This window comes from Ruditapes philippinarum, unplaced genomic scaffold (genome assembly GCF_026571515.1).
Source record: "Ruditapes philippinarum isolate M1 unplaced genomic scaffold, ASM2657151v2 ctg1843_1_1_1_1, whole genome shotgun sequence".
NCBI classification, from domain to species: Eukaryota; Metazoa; Mollusca; class Bivalvia; order Venerida; family Veneridae; genus Ruditapes; species Ruditapes philippinarum.
The window spans coordinates 88562-112666 of NW_026865464.1; the positions used below are offsets into that span (position 1 = coordinate 88562).

The 24105-nt window shown below is 33.5% G+C and overlaps 2 protein-coding genes across 3 annotated transcripts; one reads left to right on the plus strand and one right to left on the minus strand.

Annotated features, from left to right (window-relative positions):
• Positions 1–421: 421 nt before the first annotated feature.
• Positions 422–13030, minus strand: LOC132729152 (uncharacterized). The gene is made up of 4 exons (XM_060714895.1): positions 12604–13030; positions 11326–11369; positions 2360–3418; positions 422–1898 (listed from the first exon to the last, which is right to left on the minus strand). Coding segments are annotated over exons 1-4 (1362 nt in total). The 5' UTR covers positions 12606–13030; the 3' UTR covers positions 422–1641.
• A 4084-nt stretch (positions 13031–17114) lies between these two features.
• Positions 17115–23191, plus strand: LOC132729144 (uncharacterized). 2 transcript variants are annotated; one of them, XM_060714886.1, is made up of 4 exons: positions 17177–17227; positions 18811–18953; positions 19970–20459; positions 20915–23191. In XM_060714886.1, the coding sequence occupies exons 3-4, from the start codon at positions 20036–20038 to the stop codon at positions 22048–22050; spliced, it is 1560 nt and encodes a 519-aa protein (XP_060570869.1). In that variant the 5' UTR covers positions 17177–17227; positions 18811–18953; positions 19970–20035; the 3' UTR covers positions 22051–23191. The 2 variants fall into 2 exon arrangements, with proteins under 2 accessions (XP_060570870.1, XP_060570869.1); XM_060714887.1 differs by lacking the exon at positions 18811–18953 and having other exon boundaries at positions 17115–17227.
• Positions 23192–24105: the final 914 nt, after the last annotated feature.

Below are 24105 nucleotides of genomic sequence, written 5' to 3' on the forward strand. Positions count from 1 at the left end.
AAAATGTTTTCTATCTTTAAGGCTCATTATGCGTAAGAAATGCTTTTATTTTTATTTTTGAAAAACTTTTTATTATTTTTGAGGAAGCTTCAAAGTTTCCAAAAAGTTATTCATTGCCAAATTACCTGGATCATCTTTATCTTCTGTTGCTTTGACTATGAATATAGTTTTAGTAAATTAGTATTTTGTATGAAAGTCAAAATGCCACCTTTTTACATTTTGTTACCTTCATGACAAATTATCTTACATTTTCCGCTATTTTCTAGAGGTAGAACATAATTGAGCCGCGTCATGAAAAAACCAACATAATGGGTTTGCGACCAGCATGGATCCAGACCAGCCAGCGCATCCACGCAGTCTTATCAGGATCCATGCTGTTCGCTATCAGTTTCTCTACGTGTTATCGGGTTTGTAAGATCCTAATCAGACTGCGCTGATGCGCAGGCTGGTCTTGATCCATGCTAGTCGCAAACCAATTATGTTGGTTTTGTCGTGACGCGGCTCATATGTTTCTATCATGTTCCAAAACCATTATTAAAAACGTTTGCATTTTTGCACCCAGTAAAATATAATAGCTCCTTAAGCATATTGTGCCTTTAAATATCAACTGTACAGTCGTATAAAGAACTATAGTCTCTTGCAAATCGTCAAATGCATGTTGTAAAACTGTTTTGTATTGTATGTGTACATTTACAGTATTGTAAATATGACCGTGAATATTGTGAATATTCGTATAAATGTCACGACTATTCAAGATTTTCCAATAGAAATCGGCGTAACAAACGTAAAGTTGTATAACATGTATAAACTTTGAAAAGCCGATTTTCATTGGATGATAACGATTTACGCTCACAACAGGATACAACTGTGTACAATGCTACCCAAAATAAACATATAATACAACAGAGACAGGAACAATCATTTGTCCATTTCTGGTATATCATCATGAATAAAACAAAATAAAGCTAAGCTACTATAAGAACAATACAATACGTTTCACAAGTAAAAATGTTTTGCTTGATCGAAATGCACTTAACTTTACGCCCACAGTCATTGCTATTTATGTCATTGAATTGATTTTAAAGAAAAAGTCATGAACCTTTAGGACAAAAATATAGTATAATACATCTGAAATTAAGTGAAGGGCGTTCTCATAACCACCACAGAGTTCTGACGATGAGAAATTTCCTCAAATGTAATGGGTATTTGCGTTGAGCAATATATTCTGAGATAGTAACTTATTTCTAGTAAAAGACAACCGTTGCCTTAACGACTGTAAACCTACTTAGGTAAGGATCAATGGCAGACCATTTTAACATATAATGTAATTTGCATGATAGTAAGGATAAAAGGTAACTTACATATCAGTTTGTATGGTATGAGATAAAAAAGAGTCATAAGTTGGCATAATAATATGTTAACTGAACGACTGGAACGACATTGCTTAAAATTTTAAATTTTAAAAGTTCTGACAGATATTTTCCAGTAACATAAACTATTTTTACTACTCAATTATCAAAAGGTATACTGTAACGTAAAAAAGCAATTAACTTCAAGACATGTCGTGATCCAGTATTACCGTAATCAAACATGTTAACCACAATGAAAGGATGCAGACAAAGTGCGACAAACTGTGTTGTTTTACATTTCAAAAACCATGGACCCTGTTAAACTTGCAGTCAACGGTGATTTGCTTCCAATTCTGCATTCCAGAGAAGCCCCATTCTGTACTGTAGCGAAAGAAAAGCATGTGGTAACTTTATCACAGAACTTTGCGCACGCATCTACAGTTGATACCACGGTTATATCGATAATGTCCAGGATATTTCCGAATGTAGCGTTTTCTTCTAATTTTGTGTAGTGAAAACAAAGATCGACCACCTCTATCCCAATGTTACCTGAAAAAAATACAATCTTGATTTAGTACAGCAACACTTAATTACTTAATTAGTAAATACTGTATTACAAAGCTCTGCAATGAAACGTTATATTGACCTTTTTGTCTGTTATGCGTACGTATGTTCCAAATCATTTTTCATTCAATGTTTGACGTTAGGTATTAAATCATAATAAATTTCTTTCGATACATTAATTACATTGTATATGACCCTTACCGTACTGAACTGGCTGAAGCTTATAACATAATGTCAATAATACCTTAAATATTTTTTTTAAAAGCTCATGGTACTAACTGTTAAAACATGTAAGAAATCTCTTATCTAAGTCGAGGGAATTTAAGACTTTTTCTTCACAGGATTTAAGACAAATGATAAAGCATTGTTTTCATGTGGAATCTTTAAGATGAAAAATGAAAGCGGGATTTTCTTAAATTTGGAAAAATCATCTTGATATAAGTTACCTGATCCTGTTGGTACAAAAGGAGCTTGCATTGTTGTAGTCAAAGCCTCTGACGTTGTGGTGGTAGGTGCTACTGTGGTGGTTGTGGTAGTTGGGGCTTTTGTGGTTGTTGTGGTGGTAGGTGCTACTGTGGTGGTTGTGGTAGTTGGGGCTTTTGTGGTCGTTGTGGTGGTAGGTGCTTCTGTGGTGGTTGTGGTAGTTGGGGCTTTTGTGGTTGTTGTGGTAGGTGCATCTGTGGTGGTTGTGGTAGTTGGGGCTTTTGTGGTTGTTGTGGTAGGTGCATCTGTTGTGGTTGTGGTAGTTGGGGCTTTTGTAGTTGTTGTAGTGGAAGGAGCTTCTGTGGTCGTTGTAGTAGATGCTGTTGTTGTTGTAGTTGCCTGTGTTTTGCACTGTTCAGGCATAAGTCCGGTAGCAGTTCTACACGAATACAGTTGAAAGCAACCTAGTTTCCCAGACATCGGATTGCTTCCCTCGAAATCTGACCCTATACGTATTATGCCAGGAAAACTAGTTATCTTACCGGGAAATAATATCTCGTTTAGTATTTTATCGTATTTGACATTGTCTACGAAAAACTTGGGTCCATTTTTGTTTAAATCTCTTTCTTGGATGAAAGAATACCATTGTCCAGGGTTAATAGCAATTTCAGAGAAGTTGACTGCACCAATATCCGGGTATATCATCTCAATTGTTCCATTTGAAATAATCATTTTGAATTCTCGTATTTCGTCCGTCGTTGCTGTTCCATTATAAGAATCACTTCTGTAGTGCAGAATTGTTCCATCTAGAATTTGTTCGAAATACACATAGAATTTAATCGAGTAGTCCTCATTAACGTTTGCGGGATACTGATTGCTCTGTAAAATCAAGTCTGCGTAAGAATCACTCGAACCATGGAAAGCCATTGCGGAGTACATTTCCAACGCAACATAACCTGCGCCATAAGAAACGTTCCCAGCCGCACCGGAAGTCGTGTTTGAAATTAATTCCTGGCAACCATCGCCAACACCAAGAGACCATAAGTAGGTTGGTGGCAGAGAGCACACGGATGCAACATCCCCTGTTTGTATATAATTACAGTATGAATATTCATGTAAAGGAAGTTTATAAAGCAAAAAATAAAAGTAATTGTGATAAAATTACGTTTTCTTGTACAGAAAGATTTGTATCACTTTTTTATCGATGTTGTATAGTACTTTAATATTTTAGGTTTGTAACTTTAATTTTCATTGGACAGTCATGATGTCATTTGTTAAACACAGCTAATGCAACTTTGTAAAGAAAATTTTCCTTTTAATTACGCAATATTTTAAATTCGTTACAACGCACTTTCCCTTGTTTTAAGCAGTATTTGCAATTAACAACCGCCTAGTGACTGGAGTTTATAAGCTTACATCCGTTTATATTGTGAACCTTATGACTGATCAACCTTATAACAGTTATAAGTAACAAGAAAAGCATTGATGCAAAGCATCAAAGGGCGTCCAAACAGCAGGTGCAGATGACCTAGTAGATATATGATGACAAGATATTCTTATAAACTTTTCAATGGTTCATTGGGTTTTACCAGAATTGTATATCACTTTTGAATGAACGGACGAAAGACATTGTTCATTATTTATAACTTTGATCGGCATGCTAGAAATTAGAACATTACTTGTTATTTCTTTATGATCGTTGTTATTAATAGCAACGGATATACATGTATACAATCATTTATAATCCATATGTGTAACGCATGATCAACACCATACTTGTGTAATTGTCCCTTATTATGTTATTGCTATTAACGAGGACCCCCTCTTAAAGTATCTGTTCACACTAAGTAACAATATGACACTTGTTATATTACCATGTTGATCATGTTGAGCATAATTGTTTATTATACAATAAATGTAATTTCTATTTTTAATAAAAAAAAATACAGATTTTATGAATATTGTTTTCTTTTCTTTTTTTGTGTGTGTTTTATGCGCTATTTTAATACTGAGTTTTTACGTTTACTACTATTTTAAGAATTCAATTGTCATAATGATCGACGATTATAAGTCAAAACTTAACTGGAAAAAGTCAGTAAATCATGGTTAATCTTTCAATTTATAATATTGTTTATTCTTAAACCATATACATGTACATTTGTATTTTTCTTTATCATTTTTTAAATTATCAATCAATTGAATAATTCATAAAATCTGATTTGTAACTTTGAATAATTCCTCGGAATCTTTACTAAACACGAATAACAAATTATATAAAATGTTTTAAAGTTGATAGTGTCATATTAATGCCATAAAAATGTACATTTTTTTCTCAATTATTGTACATATTTATTGTTTTTATCTCATATAGATAAAATATAACATGCGATTTGTGTTGTTGGTTTTTTTTTTCGAATTGTATGTTTATGTATAATAATAATCAATCAATTCGAGAGTTGATCTGTGTTTATTAATTATTGTAACCAAACTAAGTGACAAACATTCTTTTTGAAAAAAAGCTTATTTATCTGTAAAATATTTGTTCTGTTCTGTAACGATATCTACTCCAAAACCGGGAGAGACCGGACAATAAACGTGTGGTACTATTCGCCGGTCATTAGTAAATCCCGGGAGAGACCGGGAATTACCTAGGAGTACATCCCTCTATAAATAGATTTTCGGAATATTAAGGTCATCAACTCATCATTCTATTAACAGCTTTCGGAATATATGGAAGCACTGGAGGGCCCTTTTGACTTCTGACTTAATGACTTTTGACTATTGACTTGGGAGTTATGACTTGTGACTTCTAAGTTGTGACTTGTAATTTGTGATGATGCATTGCCGCTCATTTTAAGCAAGGAGATGCAACATGGCGGACAGCGATTTGTCAGATGATGTAAGTTTTTATAGTTTGCTTGAATATTCTTCTTAAATAATGTAATTTAGCAATGTTATACATATCCATCACTAATCGGGCAATACAATTTGGACGGTCTGTGTATTTTTGTTCACTGAGATCTAGATGCGTTTACCATAAGAAATTAACACATCCCTCAATGTGAGAAAAGTGACTCCTTTCAAGCCTTACGGGGGAACCGAGTCTAACTTCCATCAATCAAACAATCTATACTTAATGAAACTTATAAGTACTAAGATTTAAACTTGCAGATAAGCTCGAGTTTTCAAAATATATGCCAAATCAGTTATTGGCTTCTTGTAAAGGTTGAATTATTACAAAATGCATTTACTGATATAAAATGATGATACTATGATAAGTGTTTATACAAGAATCGTTGTAATTATTTTACACAAGTATATATATACATAATTATTCTGACCACTATATATACATGTACATAGAAAAGGTTGTCGGAATGATCGATTTCGTTTAGTTTATTAATACCATTCACAAAACTAAAAAAGAAGAAACACTCTTCTTTAAATGACTGATTATGCATAAAATACAATTACATACCACTTTTATTCATCAAGGTTATTCATCTGGTCATCTCCATGTATATGAGAATTAGATTTATCACTGGATTCGGGTTAGTCAAACACATTCGACGTTCCCATATTTATAGTTTACTGTACATTACGGGAACAAAATGCCTCCTCAGATGAAAAAAAACGGCATATTATATTTGAAAGCCAGAACTAGACCCAGGAGGCCATAAGTGGCTCAAAAACACTTTGGTTCAGCTAGCTAGTTGATCAGCTAGACCTTGTCAGAAATCAAAATATTAAAAAAAACTTTGCTATCAGTAATACTGTACAGAATACCGTTAGGGCCATCGTGGTTGAACGTTATAATCCAGAGAGCGACAATGTGATAGTGCGACAACGTGATGGCGATAGTACGAGAGTACAGTGACGATAGTACGATAGTGCGATGATGACAACGCGACAATGCAATGGCGACAATGCGATGACGACAGTACGACAATGCGATAGTACGATGACAATAATGTGATAGTCTATATAGCATTGTAGTCCTCGTGTTATCGCGTTGTCGTCATCGTACTATCACCATCGTGTTGTCGCACTATCACATTGTAGCTCTCTGGAATACATAAACGTACAACCACGATGGCCCTAACGGTATTCCGTAATACTGTGCTTTTCGCTTCATAGATTCATTGAATTTAAGCTTACTTGAAAGAAGAATTAACTTTGATAAAGTTAGTCCTTCTAAACTAAAGTGATTCAGTTTTTAATTGTGCTTAGGTCAAATCAAAAAATATGTTTGTAGTGCCCGCTACCTTCCCATAGGTCATCGACTTGCCGATATGTATCCTGTTCTCCCATAATTACCTCCCATTAATAAGAATATGCCATTTGTAATAAAGATTAGTAACGGAATATATTTGCTATGTTTTATTAAAACAACTTAACCATGTGTAATCTGATTATCTCATGACAGTATACTTTGTGTCGTTAATGGTTAGTATTAGAAAATTGTAATTCTGAAACTTCAATTAATTGAGAATGTTTGAATGAAGTACACAAAATCACAAAATACTATCTCTTGTGCAACAGTGATTAAATAATTATTAAAAAACCAGGTAAGCAATGTTGATAAAATGAAGCACAAAATGAGGCACCTTTCGAAATTTTTTCTTTTTGTAATTTACAGGACATATATCTACATAGGAAACAACGTATAAAGGAAGTCGTAGACAACATCAAAATAGAAAGGCAAAGAAGAAAAAACAGCCCCCAACTACTAGTTCGCTGCTCCAAGAAATGGAACACTGATTTGTTTCTACTTCAATTGTTTATTGCTAAATAAAAGCTCTTTTTTAAATCAATATTATAAATAAATACTAGCATTTTTAAAAAAGATATTGTCATGTTGTGCTTTTAGAACACAATTGTGTTAATCGTCCTTGATTTTACATCCTGTAATTTATAGCTCGACTATTCAAGACTAAGGAGAACTTTCACCTCATCCGGGCGTCGGCGTTAGTTTAATGTTTCTGTCCAATTTTTCATACCACATCAATTATGTTCCAATTTCTTTAAGATATCGCTTTGAAATTTTGCAGACTTGTTAACCACTTATGACCCCAACCCTAGACATGGGTAGATAACTCTGTCAAGCTTTTTGTTAAAATTGACTGCCTTGTCGACTAAGATGGTTTTTCATTTTACTACCAAGAAACTAAGAATAGTCGAGTGTGCTGCCCATGACGCTCTTATTGTAGTATTTAATTCGCGTGAGCTTAAGTAGAAGCTTTGCTGAGAATGATATTGTTTTGTCATCTAGAGGAAAAATATAACAAAAAAGAACCACCTTTCCGTGTGCTGGTGTCTCGTATCCAAAGCTGTGCTATGCCAATCTTTAATTTGCTAGAGTAAAATAGACTGGTGGAATAAGAACAAAAAATCATAGTTTTGGTGCATGACCTTGCCCTACACGGGCGCTTTATACTAGGGCTAAAAAAAGTCTAGTTGTTTTAATCCCTCTGAGGCTTATTGCGAAACGGTTGTAATTTAAAACTAGATAAAGAAGGAGATACAACTGTTTTGCACCAAGTCCTCGAATTATATTTTTAGTTGCATTTTATGATACACGTACAGCTTCATGGCGGTTGAATATCTGTTCCTTTGCCAATCCCCAAACCATATATTAATTCCATGCATTTGTAATAAAGGTCGATACGTAAAGTCAAGACCACAAGTGTTTGAAGTCACTACTCACAAGTAGGAAGTCACAAGTAAGAAGTCAAAAGTCAAAAATAGGAAGTCTCTTGTCAGAAATACGAAGCCACAAGTCAGACCATTGTGCACAAAGAGACATTGCAATATCGTTTAAAACGTCCTTAGCTTTACAAATGCGAGAAATTTTGAAGCTGACCTTACTACCTATAACTATCTATTCGCCCTAATAAGAGCCAATGTTTCTATAAGCGCCCATTTCTTCTTTTCCATTTGTAAGTGGTTAAGCGCCCAAGATAAATTGTCTTAAAAGAAAAAAAACTGACCACAATCGACATTTTAATTTTTTATGCATGTCCGCGGGCCTAGAAAATTTCACTGTACTAGGAAAGACTGTGAATATTCACATTTCAACCCCATTGTAGTGATTTGCCAGTAAACGGGACCACTTTAAATACGAGATATCAACAGAATTTGCATAGCTGTGACTCTTACATATTGTATACTTTTGTAAGACCTCACTCCTAATAAGCGCCCACCTTTCACAATTTTATAAGCGCCCTGGGCGATTACTAGGAAGAATACGGTAGTACTGGCTAGATATCCTGTGCAAGTTTCGTACTAGGGCGTTTGCTCTACAAAGATGAACGTGAGGCAGTGAATTTATTTTAATAGCCAGATTCTAATTAACTGAAAGTTAAGTATATAGACCCTAGTAAGTCTGCACACCTGGGTCTACACTTGTCACAGGTCCGTAGTTTTACTTGACTGAAACGTTAACGGTTACAAACAGACCTTTGTGAGCCATGATGTATTTGAACGTAGAAATAACATTTGACTTTCGTGACAAATTCGTTTGTTATAATTGACTGTCAAACATAAGAATAAACATATGCCACTTACTTATGAACTATAAAAATATATTATACTAGTTTACAACATCATCACGATCATCATCCTTAATATAGTTATCATCATCGTCATGATTTTAATCATTATCATCGAAATCAACTTCTGCTTATCATCAACAACATAATTATTTAAATTATTTAGTCGACCTTTATCATGAGGAGCAGCATCATGACAATCATTATTGCAGTTAACATACTTATAATGATAATCATGATGATGTAGATGATGATGATAATGATGGATCGTGTTGATCATTTGTTCTCTCACAAAACAACTTTATGGCTTAAAAAGACTTCAGTCTTCATACGAGTTTGCCATTAAATCATTCAACTCCAAGAACAAATTCAATGCTGAATCGGTATCTACTGGCATTTGGAGGTCGGCTTTAACAGATAAGCCAATTCTTTGAATTCATCAAACTTTCTCTTTGGAACTGAATACAATGTCCTTTACAACAGGTCATATCACGTGTGTCAACCACCGGTACCATAATCAAAGCGCGCCAAACGTTTCAGGTAAAAAATACATTATGTAGGTTTTCCGTAAGTGCGTCGGAATTGTGCTGAGGTATAATTTCCATGTACAATTTCACTGTTTTAGCAATTCTATCCAGATGTTTTTGTATTAGGTTCATAAAAACAAAAATTTCACAATTTTAACAATGTATCTGGTCGAGTTTCATTGAAACGAAAACCAAGAAATCGCGCAAATTTCTTAAACAAGTTAATCCACCACTGGTATTCCTTGTTGACGTAGCGTACCCCACCATCTTTCAATGCGCTGGTTAGAAGTGCTTCTTCCCAACAATAACGCTGCGACTACCAGCAAAGTGGTCGGGTTGCTTTCATTCCGAAAGAACTGCTGTAGAAGACAAACAACACTGCTTTCTGTTCCAGCTTTGCAACGAAGTATGCGAGGTGTTTTTTCAATGCGCTTCAATGCATCCAAATGATATATCGCAATCAGTTTTGGATCGTTGTTAGTGTCAGAAACTTCTAACCAGATAACTTTCCTGCTAAAACCATCTACCGCTCCGTGTATAAAAATCCGAATGGTTTCAACTTATCATAACCATCTTAATGCCAAATATTGTTTGGCCCTTTTGCACAATAGAAACGTTTTTTAAGTCGATGTGCTTTCCTCATTTCAACACAATTTGGATCTATTGCCTTCATTATGTCCATAACATCTTTATGGCTTACATCCATTTTATGATGCACATTTAAACCGGCGCCCATATCGTCCGATAACCGACAGACTGTCCACTATAATGCATTTCCGTGCCAATACACGAACAACGTTTTTCAACTGCGATTGCAAATGTACACCTCGACGTTGCAGGTTCAACTTCTTCAAGATTCTTTTCAGCTGACGCAAGTGACAACAAAGTACAATGCTTATATAGCAAAAATCCAAGAATTCACTGTATTTAAAACCTTGTTTGAAATATTCTTCAATGAGTGATGCTTTGACGACAAAGGCAGGTAAGCTGGGACCACACCAGCTGTTATCTTCAACAGAGATCACAGAAAACAACACGCAAACACGAATTTCATATTTTGACACAACACAACCATCATCGCTCATTACTCACAAGCTCTCTTAAAGTGTGGCTTAATTAATTAATTTTAACAACTAAGAAGTAATAAGTCTTGAGTTAAAAGTCAAAACTCCCAAGTCAAAAGTCATAACTCCCAAGTCATTAAGTCAGAAGTCAAAAGGGCCCTCCAGTGCTTCCATAGGAATAACATACCATAATAACCTGTGTACTACAAAATGATAAGCAAAAATACCCCGAAGAGCGCGATTTATTGACGGAAAAGGTTATTTCATTTGAAAATGTTTGCATTGCGAAATTCTCCCGTTCGCCATTCATTGTACATATCGCGACTAATTAACAATCAAGCACCCTCATACCGATCGGAATGATCGGCTTTTATTATTGGCAACTATAAAAGGCTCGAGAAGTTGCTGTCGCCCTTTCACAAAATCTCATTTCATTCCAATAGGCGCCGCGCTTCGGCGCGGACGCCAATAATATAAATGACAAAGAATGTAAGATCCTATCTATTATAGTGTAGTTTTCATTTATTTATTCACTTTTTATCATAGTTATTATTTTTATTATTTTTTTTATTTTTTTTTGTAATTATTTTATAAGATAGAAAAAAATATTTTATTAACTTGATAAATATGTATATACACAAGAAGTTTTGGCACATTTTGTACGGTTAGTGGTAAATAGTTATTTACGATCATTTTATTACGCTTCATTTCACATCTTATTTCTTCGCCTCTGCACTTTGTAATGCGTACATGTCTTATTTTGACAAAAAAACTATCATTTGTTTCTTTATGTTATAAGCCTACATTCATTAATATAGCAGCTTGAATATGAAATTAAACAACATACCTGTAAATAAGACAACGATTAGAAACACCTGGAGATGTGGAATCCTGAAATATTGAAACGTATAATCTTTCTTATATCAATAGCATAGCTTTCACAATGGTTTACTTTTAATACTAGAATTCTTTATCATTATCAATAGTGCGTTTTAAGCTTAATTAGCAGAGGGATGAAAAGTGTTTTGTCTTTATAAACGAGATAGTTCATCATTATCGTATGTGTCTACCTCGTCTATGGATTCACAGAAAAATTCTTCATCGCACGGACGTGAAGCAACGTCTTGGAGTTGGCTGTATTAGCGTACAATTCATGTATCTAAGTATCCTAATCCAAAAATGCGCTCAACCCTAAGATCAAACTTTTCACCCGTCCGCTTTTTATGCCGAAAACAAAGTTCTAATAATACATGTGATTAAATTTTCATATTTTGCCGTAATAAGTATAAAGAGCTTTCATAGAGCACGCTTTCTTTTGCCACACAGTATGTTATACTGAAAATGAAAGTTAGCATATCAAATAATTTTATACGTTTATTGATAGAGAAAAAAATAGGAATATATTCTGAAAATACCATTTATTTATCTGGCAAGGGTACGTTGTAATGAGTAATAAAAAATCAAACTTGTCTGAACTTTAAGCTTTGAAACAACTATTAGCCATAATAAAACAAATAGTTTTGTCTATCCGCAGCAATGATTTTTTCTGGGATAAGTCTTTGACTTTTGAAATAAATGACAATAGTAAAGTTCATAAAACTTCCATATTTGTGTTATTGTTTCGTTAATGCTTAAAGTCTGTCTGCGCACAGCCATTTTCAGAATATCATAAACGAGCCTGAGCCGTCTTAGGATTTGGCCTATCTAAACAAAAAGAAAGGATACGATTGAAAGTTTTTATCAAAAACGGCAATATTATTTAATCCAATTTTAGAAAAAAATCGGAAAAAAATATTAATATGAAATATTATACATTGAAATTCTATAAAAGATTTCGAATTATAAAATGTGTATAAGACGGCACAATTTTAGATCAATCGAATTTAACGTAGAAAATAGTACGTCCTTTTCGTACATGATAAGATTCGACACATTGTCTCAAAATTATTTTTTTCAAAAGTCTTGAGCTAAAAGATTACAATAAAATTTTTCAAAGTTAAAATTAGAAAACAAAGTGTTAACTCAGTTAAAGTATAGTTAAATTAAAATGACAAATAAGGCGGAAAAATTTGATCGTTTATGAATGTTTATAAAAGCATCGTTAGAGAAACAAATATAAGCGTACATTGTTATTTAATGAGTAAATCCTTCAATAATTCCTAAATCTTTCCTTTCTTGTTTTTTATTTTACTCGTTTCGTTATTTTGTCCTTGTTTCCTCTCGTTTTATCACATATTATTTTTCATTACAAAAAAGTAAACCATAGTATTTTAGTAAGCTTTGTGAAATTAATGATTGGATAAATCTCTGAGATTCTATTGAAACTTGACTCGCACTGTCACTGCGTGTAAACTATCTTCTATTTGATAACAAACCAGTAACGGAACCTTTTTCATACGGGGATACCAAGTAAACTTTGAATAAAGAGCAGTGAGAACAAAAGAACTTCCTGTCGCAATTCAACGCCATTCCGAAATAGGCTGTGCCGACAAAAGGCGTCAAGTTTTCGATCAAATATATTGACAAAATGAATATGTTTTTGATTGTTATACAGCTTTTCTTGTTGGCACTAACACAATATATCAATTATTGTGAAGTGATGAAGAATACCAATATTTCATTATATCGGAATGACCATTTCCGTTTGATTGATATTTTTTTTTTTTTTTTTTTTTTTTGTTTTTTTTTTTTTTTTTTTTTTTTTGTTGATTTTTTCTTTTTAACCCTTTCCCCATGAGCATATTGTGAAAAATGGCCGTTTTCACTGAAAAGCCTCCTGTTACAAGTTCAAACTGCTATGAAACTATGAAAAATGCTTCAATACTAATTAAACTTTGCACAAATGTTGACTGGACCATTGTCTTTGTAAGGACATGCTCAGTCTTAAATTTCCTGTTACCATGGCAACGAGGGGACATCTCAAAATTGCCAAAAATCACTATTTTGCCTCGATTTTTTCCATCAAAATTGATTTCAAAGTGCTGCAACTGCTCAAGGGATTGAGATAGAGTCAAAGGCTTTTCATCGTTGGTTAAACGTTACATTATGATCGACCTGGGGTCATTTTTAGCCTCTCACAAGTCCAAAATTTTCTTGGCGATGAGGGGGACTCCGCCCCCCTTCAAACCCCCCTAACAGAAGGGGGCACATCCCCCTTCTGGCAACCCCCTGATGTATCTTTTGGATGGGGGGCGGCGCCGAAAAAGTGCTCAATTTTTTAAGCAACATTTCTCAAACGAAAACTTATGTTTGGGGCCCAAATAGGACATTTTTTCACTATTTGAGGCCTAAAAAAAGGGGGGGGGTCAAAAGTGCGTTGTTTCGCGTATATATGTGGTAAAGGGTTAAAAAGACAAAATCAAAGAATCCGAATACTTTACTTCAAGACCGTATTACTGGTACGTTTATAAATCACTACAAACCGGCACATCAATTAGGTTTAATCACTATTTATACTTTTGGATCTCCGATGTTACAGGGTAGCATACTAATTTGTTATATACGAGAACTTATAAATGAAATATTGAGAAATGTTGATGAAATAAAATTGCATGTTTCCATTTTTTTCTAATTTTCACTGTAAAAATTTATTTTTCACTGCAGTGAAACATATTTTCCTTATTTTCACTGATATCTTGCCGGACTACGTTCTCCTTTATTCAGTCAATACACGAAATAAAAGGAGAAATCTTAAGAACTGTAAGGTAAAAAAAAGAAAGAGAAGAAGTATGTCATAAACAGAAAATTAAAGCTTTTTCTATAAATACAGAATTTATTTTCAAGATAAAAAAATACGGTAAATATTTCAGTTATTGAGTTACCTCTCCCCTTTTGTACAAACCGTCCCTTTGCCTCCTTTTGTACAAACCATTCCAGTGCGGTTAATATAAGAGTTATCATACAATTTTAAAAGTAGCAAGTAACATATAAATTCTCCTTTTCAAACATGTTATTGTTCCAGATCGATATCGAAATTTCAAATCTGAGGAAACAAAAAAGCTAAATCACTTGTAGATACGAAAAGAAAAATATGTGTGACAGTATCCGAAGGCAAATATATAGGTTAGGAAATTATTAAAGTAAGTGCTTTTACTGAGCACCGACAGTCTAATTGAAGGCACATTATGCCTAGGACGTGAGTTTTGTGCCCCCACTTTAGGGGGGGGGGGGTAGATTTACCCTTGTCCGTTCATCCGTCCGTCCTTCAGTATTTGACCTAGAATCATGGAACTTTACAGAAATGTTGATCAGCATGTGTAGTTGTGCACCTGGGTATTTTCGTGGGGATATATTTAGTTTTTTTAGAGTTATTGCCCTTAACTTAGTAAAAATTTGTAATTTTCAACTTGTGTCGTACATAGCTCAAAAAGTATTTGACATAGAGCACGGATTTATATTTGTAATATCAATCCGTGCCTAGAGTCATGAAACTTTACAAAAATGTCGATCATCATGTGAAGTTGTGCACCTGGGTATTTTCATGTGGATATATTTAGTATTTTTTAGATTTATTGCCCTTGACTTGAATTGCAATTTTCAACTTGTGTCGTACGTAGCTCAAAAAGTATTTGACCTGGAGTCATGACACTTTACAGAAATGTTGATCAGCATGTGTAGTTGTGCATCTGGATATTATTGTGTATATACAATGTATAAGGTTATTTTGATCTACTATAATTCATCTTGCAGGGCAACGAGTTGCAACGACTGCGTTTAGATTTTTCACTGTTACAGTCATGCGGAATTTTGCATAACTAGAGTTTCTACTTGCATCATGAAATCATTTACAATGTATGTTCATTTTTTATAAAAGCCACACTTTATGGCTACTTCCTTAAGGTAGACTCATGGGTAATAGGCAGTAAAAGGAACTGTAAAATTGACAACATATGACAGTTATATGTCTTTAAGGTCACCTGTATAAAATAATTACTGCCTGGTTTATGAGTTATGGATATATTACTGAACTAAAACTTTGCTTTTAGAAGGGCTTTTTTTTTTCAGAAATTAGGAAACTCCAAATAATCTATAATTCATCATTACGAAAAATGTTTTCCTATTGCTCATTGTTAAGAAAGAAATAATAACATTCAGGTAACAAATTACACGAGCAAAATGATTGTTTCTAAACAAAATGTTTTCCATATGTATAAAAATGTTATACTACCCCACCCACTTTAAACTCTTATTTATAAAAAGCCTTATTCAAAATATCCCTAAAATTTACCATAATGAAGGGCTGTTTTCAAAGTTTGCATAAATTTTCTAAACATTCTATATATTGGTTGATAATGCGAAATATAAAATACATTTACCATGTAGTTTTTTTTTATTATCAAACTTTAAAAATATCTGGTATCATCTTTGCTATTAAATTTGACATCATTTAGCCAATAATTACCTACTGCTGTACAATAATTATATAATTAAAATCAAACACTATTTTCTCCATAAGGAATCAGAGATATCCAAATAAAGTTAAGTAGCTAAGTCTGTTATTACACAAAATAAGCAGTGGGTAAGTAAATAAAGTATATATACTCAACATCACTAATTCCGCGTTATCACTTATTTCATGGTAATGGCATATTTTTATGTGACCAATGCTAAAATTGGCCAGAATTGACGTATTTTATTCATAAACCTATACAACAAAGTTTATGTGCAAAATATTTTAAATCTTTAGATTTTTACGTAAAACAGAACAACATATTCTACAAACTTCTGCAAAAAGCAATATTATATAGTCCATTAAATGAGTGCGTATGTCTGAAACAATCATCATTTTCTAAATGTTCTTGTTCGTTGAAAAAATACATTTTGAGTAACAATGTAAAGATATTTTTAATATTCAAAATTATGCAAAATAACATGTAGAAATTTTAACTGAAACACGAAAAAACTGAAATAAAACACCATTACCGCGATTTAAATGATGACATATTGTTTTCAAAATGGCCGACATATAGTCTACGTCTGGCTCATTTAAACTGATTTTGACTAAATATATTGTTGTTTCCTTGCGTCACACACAGCAGAAAATACCTATATGTTACAGCTTATGACATTTTTTGTACCATAAGTTTCATGTTGCTTCAAAACGTACGTTAATTAAAAGTACCGTGAACTAAGAGGAGCACAGTATACTACAAATTTCTACAATATCAGCAGTACACAAAAAGCAGCAGACAGAATACGAATTCAAAGCGATGCATATTTAATTCTAATTATCAGATAAGTGGATGTTTATTAATAAAAGAGCACATGTCCGTGTTTGTGGTTAGAAAATTTACCTATACTATATCATAATATCATGTTTGTCTTCTTTGTTGATTAAGATGTACTGAATGTTGTATTATAAAATCTAAATACAATTGCTTGAATATGTCCGTTGTTATTTTTATGTTTTATTGAAGGCCTTGTTGAAAATAAGATTTTGCATTATATTTGTTGTATCTAATGCTTTGATGTATTTTCTTAATAAGTTACCTTCGTTAAATAAAGAGTTTATCATTATTGATATTATTATTGTTAAACGTATTGACAATCCAGACGTCATTCTCACTAGTAGTATAAGGGGAAGGAACTCCAGATAACTACGATATTTGCATTGATATCCTCCCTTGATTTTCTATTTTTAAGTTGACCTACTAATCGTAGCTATTTTTAGAATTTCAGGAAATATTTAAAACCAATTTACTGAAAGTGGTGACATACTTAAATCAATTTTGGAGTTTTATTTTGGAAGTGTAAGGGTTTTCTTCTTTTTATCTATTTCATGTTTTGTGTTTTTCTCGTGCTTTTAACGCTTGAGGCGTATAGTAAAACTTATTGTAATATACAATTGTTTACCTGACGACAAGTATTTTGAAGTTGAATGCACAAAACACCTTTTTTAAAATAGATACATGTATCTAGATCTATCTGCTGTGTAACATATAAATTTATATATACACAGTAGATATATATTTTTTTTAAAAGGGCGTTTTGTCGGTAGATAAATCATTTTGAATGAATTGATATATGTGTGTGTATAGATAAGAAAAATGTTCTAGTTCTAGATCTACACTACTGCTTTAAAATAGTTTACGATCACTCTAAGCAGGTATACATTGTATACATTTTTAAGAGACAGCTATGAGATACAAGGGAATCTGGGAACCAGTCCCTAGCTCTGGAATAGACCCCTTGGTTCTTTTGTAAACATGTCCAAAGTATAGCACTGATACATGCGAGGATTACCTGGATTTCTTACCAGTACACCTCTAGGTTAGTAGGTGGGAAACACTGAAAGTGTCTCTGAAAAATCCCAAGGTTATAACCCAGGATCGAACCCGGAACCTCAGGAGTGAAAATCAGTGGTATAACCAACTGAGCTATCGCGAAAATATATAAATCACGGCGGGTAGTCGGTGACAATAGCATGTCGATAAAAAAACTTTTTTGCCATCAAGTGCCTATGGTTGAATGAGTAAGACTTGTATTTTCGTTTATTTTGAATAAAAAGTGCACGATATCATTTTTTACCGTCAGGAATTTATAAGCTATATGAGCCGCGTCATGACAAAACCAACATATTGGGTTTGCAACCAGCATGGATCCAGACCAGCCTGTACATCCGCGCAGTCTGATCAGGATCCATGCTGTTCGCTATCAGTTTCTCTACTTATAATAGGGTTTGTAACCAAACAGCATGGATCCTGATCAGACTGCGAGGATGCGCATGTTGGTCTGGATCCATGCTTGTCGCAAACCTATTATGTTGGTTTTGTCGTGACGCGGCTCATATATTGATTTTAAGGTGATTCTGCATCGTCATCCTTGTTTGATTTTCATTGACAGGGCCCATAGTGAAAGAAGGTCAATTTTCATATTAATTAAGACTAAAATCACAATGTAAAATGATGAACGAAAAAAAAAACATTTCAAAGGCTAAGCATTAAGGGATAATAAATACAAAACTGTTAATTATAACAGTTAACTTATAAACTTTTTATCTGGAATCACTAAATTTCTGAAGACCAAGTGAAGTCTTTTGTAACGTTTTATGCACATTTCATAAATGGCAAATCCTATTTGAAGTCTTGTTGTGCAGACAGGTGCTATTTTTTTTTCAACAAACACAAATATCTAATATAATTAAATTAAAATAAGGCAGTTTCTCTGATCTTGAAAAAATGGCCACTGCGTTATGAGTTAGAAAGTATATATAATGCAAGAGACATAAAATAATATATTTTATCTATTTCTTGTATACATGGTAGACAAACCCACTTCACTGTTAGAAGAAATACAAGTTGAATTTTAAAATTTGACTGCATTTTCATTGTAGAGGAAGTTCATAAGCCATTAAACTGGTGAGCGCCTTCTTACACACAATGTATGCTTTGATGGGCATTTATTTGGAAATAAGATCTGTTTGCACTCTAAGAAAGTTCAAACTCTGTTTGATATTTAGAAATTTAATAATTCAAGGTAAATATTATTTTTGTTAAAATTTCAGTTTCATGTTTATTACTCCTTAATGCTTAGCCTTTGAAGAATTTTTGCAAAGTACATGTATTCATCAATTAACATTATGAGCTTCCTCTGTCTATGAAAATTCGCCAGCTTTCACTATGGACCCTCTTGTGCGGAATCACCTTAAATATTTATTGCCTAAATACAAGTAGTGGATGGTTAATTTGCTTATTCATTCATGTAAAGTAAATATTGTAAGCTTCTTAGCTTTCTCATGAAACGCTCTGTTTAACAAATTGAAATATAAACTTTACTGTCTGATAGTAAACACATTTTGAAATGTAACCAAATAAAAATCCAGCGTTCACGCCGTGTTAGCTCCAAATGTACAATGTTATCAATTAAGGCTCGGTTCCACAAAATGCATACATATATGTATCACATCACGATAGTATTTCATGTACCCTCATTTTGATTTCCAGAAAAGAAAAAATACGTTTTGTTTGTTTGTTTGTTTCATTTTACGCCTTTTCCCAACAGTATTTCAGTCATATATGCGGGTAGTTTCCTAACCATCGTTCCTAGAGAGTTACACCAGCACTAGACTTCCTTCCTTTGCGCTAAACTACCAAAGCATCTCCCGGGGATCGAACCCACGCCAGAGAGGTAACTGGGTTAGAAATCATCGGCTCTAACCCCTCGACCACGATTACGTAATAAGTCACTGTATATTGGACTCCGTTACACCTGAGCCTCGTTTTCACTTTCAGATTTAAAAACATCCATATTAAAATCCTCATTGTAAGTTTTACCAAGTTATGTCAAAATAAAAAATGACATATGAAATTATATTGTTGAAAACATTACTGATTCTATAGGACTCGACTTAATACAGCTGCAGAACATCTATAAGACTCGGCTAATATTTATAGTTGAAAACCTGTCTACTCGTCCAATTTTTTATTGAGTATTGTAATCAACAATGTCACAGTACTCAACCCATACTATTTAAGTTTTAACTTAATTTTCAGAAAGAAGTAGACTCTCATGCAAACCAGCCGGCATTCCATTCGCTGTGCTCTTTAGCGGCATACACAATGTCGGAATTGACTTCAAGCACAGAGGTAGACGGCGCGTGCAGCGTTCTTTCTGTCGATACAGCATGCAATTCCCAAGCTGAAAATACTGCTAGACCGGATCCTCCAATTTCAGAGCATACGGACGATAACCCTGATTCAATAACACATGACTTTGTTCATGTAAATATTCCTATTAATGCAGACGCAGACGAGATTAGACTTGAAACGAACCAGCCATCTCTTATTGCTGGATATTTAGCGCCGTATGCAGAATATATACCAAGTTTACAAAGTATACAATATGTGTTGCCAACATGGTTATTCCAGGCTACCCAAAATGAAGGCGCGACAAGCACGAGTCTAGAGACAAATCCTGAAGCTGAGAGTTTTGAAACATGGGTGAATGAAACAGTTACAGGAGATTATACAAGCTCTATCGAAGGTATTAAAGCATTTGTGGTTTCGTTTTTTATATAGTATATATAAATAACAAGATATTAACTAAGTATATTTCATATTTAATGTACATAATGTTAGCTGAGACAGATAGATTTTGTCACTCAAAATTGTGTTACTTACTACTATCTCTTTATCTCATGTATCCGATTTTTTTACATGAAAATACCTTTTCGTATTTATTATGAATATCATCAATAGTACACCCGTCAACAACGCTTTGCGTACCTTGCTTGTTAAAAAGAGTTTTGTTATCAGCTAGCTTGATTTGAATTGCTGAGATTTTGGAATGGTACATACTTGCTTTTATTTAAATTTATTGATTACCTTTTTTTGTCATTTATTGCATGTTTTTGTAACGTTCATTGGCTATTTTTTCGTTCATTACATGTTTTCCCATTCATTACTTGTTTTTCGTCTTTTTTTTTTTTTGTCATTTAGACGAGCAACGATTCAGAGCATGTCTAGTTAGAGCAATGTACGAAAACTTCGTACAGTTGAATCGGATAGACAACTCATTCATGACTGAAAACTGCACGGTTACCAATGAGGAATTGTGTTATGCCCGTTCCAGTGAATCACAGTGCACAATAAGACTTTTATTAATGCTTCTAAACAGAGACACTCACACGATGCTTATGTTTATTTATGGAATGCGTACACGTTATCAGGATACTGTAAAAAGTATATTTACCTCTTTGAATCGTCATTTAAATGATTCAAATTTTACATACCAATCACAGTGTCTTCGCTGTAATCTTAGTAAAAGAGTGAATATTTCTCTGATAACTGATCATCTTCCCCAGTGTTCTAATGGTTTGCTTTTGCTACCATTTGTTAATATCGTGAGCGAGGAAGATCAGCCAGGCCAGCCCACGACATCGGAGCGACTTTGGAATGAATTGTTTAAGGTAGTGAATAACCCAAGTTTATATCAAGATGTTATTATAACCATTGCTAGAGTTATAGAGTCATCTGGGTATCATACAGATATTGCAAGAATGCTGCAAGATGATATAAATCTAGACAGGAATAGTTTCGTTTGTAGATGTGAAGACATAAGAATCTGTCAGTCAAGCCTTAGTCAGTCAAGTGCCACCGACTGCAGAGCTGATGTAGAAAATAATATTCATCAAGTAGAAGAAAGTAATCAGGCTGAGCCTTCTGTTGAAGATAGAGCGGAATCTAGGGATATTATACACACGGACAGTAAATCTGAAAAGAATACTAGGGAAGTAGTCAAATATCCCGATAAAGACAACAATGGAGCATCAGGTTGCGCAGAAGATATCAAACCAATTGGAAATAACGACAAAGCAAAAGCTAATTTGGTAAATAATTCAAGAAGAAATAGTGAGCATAATGTGAGTTATGATGAGAAAACACAGGAAAAGAAAGTTCCTGATCTAAGTACTTTTCAGATAACAGCAAGGGAAACCAGTCTTAAAAGGTCAAACGGAAGGACAGACCTTGTGAAAATGAAACAAAAGAAAAAAAGCGGAGAAATGAGCCTGAAGATTTTAACAATAGTCGTAAATCTAGCATTGGAAATTGTGACTTACAGATTGAAATGTTGAAAATTGGCGCGCAAGAAAAGCAACCTGATAGTGGGTTTTCTATTGTATCTTTACCAAGTACATCTAGTTACGGTGACAGCGGAGTTTACGATCTATCAACGTTGTTTATAGACGCTGGCCCTGATGATGAAACTGTGGCTGGCCCTGATGATGAAACTGTGGCTGGCCCTGATGATGAAACTGTGGCTGGCCCTGATGATGAAACTGTGCCTAAACAAATTGTATCTGTGAAAGACTTTAATTCAGAAACATCAAATCCCAGTGACGATAACAGGGGAAATTCAGCAGCTCAAAGAGTTGATGTTGCTGATGAAAGCGCGAATGTACTTTCAGATCTTTCTGGACTAGATGATAGGGAATTAGACTCATATCAAGGTGAATCAGGCAATGATAATGTAAATGATGATTTTCATCCTAAAAGACGTAAGTTTAAGAATGAGAATTAGTTAACTTTTCTTATGTCTTCAGATGCATTTCATTTTTAAGTACATGTGCGCTATTTTTGTTTATATCAGTACATAAAAGGGTAAGTTTTCTGCACTTACAATTCTTTTCATTCTAACCTAAATTTTGTATTTGTATTTACAGTAGAATCCCTACTTAAGACCAACTCAGATTTAAGACCACCTGCTATTAAGACCATTTTTAAAAGAACGGAATTTTCTGTTCTTTAAGTCAGTAGTTACATACTCCAGAATTAAGACCATCTTTAGTGATAGTTCTAGTTTTTATTAAAATTGTAAAATAAATTTTAAGAATTCAATTGTCATATTGACCGACGATTATAAGTCAAAAAATAACTGGAAAAAGTCAGTAAATTATGGTTAATCTTTCAATATATAATATTGTTTATTCTTAAACCATGTACATGTACATTTGTATTTTTCTTTATCATTTTTTTAAATTATCAATCAATTGAATAATTCATAAATTAGAATAATTCAGCATCTTTACTAAACACGAATAACAAAGTAAATAAAATGTTTCAAAGTTGATGGTGTCATATTAATACCATAAAAATGTACCTTTTTACTCAATTATTGTACATATTTGTTGTTTTATCTCATATAAGTAATATGAAACATGCTATTGTTGTTGTTGTTTTTTCGAATTGTATGTTATCATTAAATTTGAGAGTTGATCTGTGTTTATTAATTATTGTAACCAAACTATGTGACAAACATTCATTTTGGAAAAGAACTTATTTATTTGTAAAATATTTGTTCTGTTCTGTTCTGTAACGGTATCAAACATCTGAGAGACCGGACAATAAACGTGTGATACTTTTCGCCGGTCACTAGTAAATCACGGTCAAAATAGACCGGAAGAGACCGGGAATTACCGATAGGAGACCGGCGAATCGGGTGTTATTCTGGCCATCACCGCACCCGGTGTGCCTGACTGAAACCGAATGTGCTGGAATGTTCTGTCAGAAGAAAATGATAAATATCCGTAATGACAACTGTTACAGACGTGTTTCCTAATATGCCTCTATAAATCAAAAATATTAAATATTCTGTGCACATTTAAACATATTTAGTTAAAAGAATGGAACAACTTGGACAGCTCCGTAAACATGGTCACGTGACTGATTTTCACATACTGTTACTGTCAGTTTGTAAAATAATAAAAAAAATTAAGACCATCCCAACATATAAATTTAATTTAATTGTAAAGGAATGATATACAATTTATCTCATGTTAAAATGTTTTACTTGATTTGGCTTAAATATACTCTTTAAGGACCATGAATACGTTCTAATTATATGGTATGGACATTTTTTACTTCATGCTATAAGAGAAATGTAAGTAAAGTAAATTAAAGTTACTGGTAAACGATTAATAGAAACATTACACCCTTAAACTTTCATGTATAAGATATTTTCTCTTTCTGTGGTACCGCAACTCCGACTTTAAAGTAAACAACATTTTCATTTAAAACATTTTCATTTGAGTGCGATAAACATAGTTTACCTTATACTTGAAAAATATCTAGAAAGGGTTTCCATTGCTGCCATGACCACTGCATGAGGGTACCATACAGCATTTCTCTAA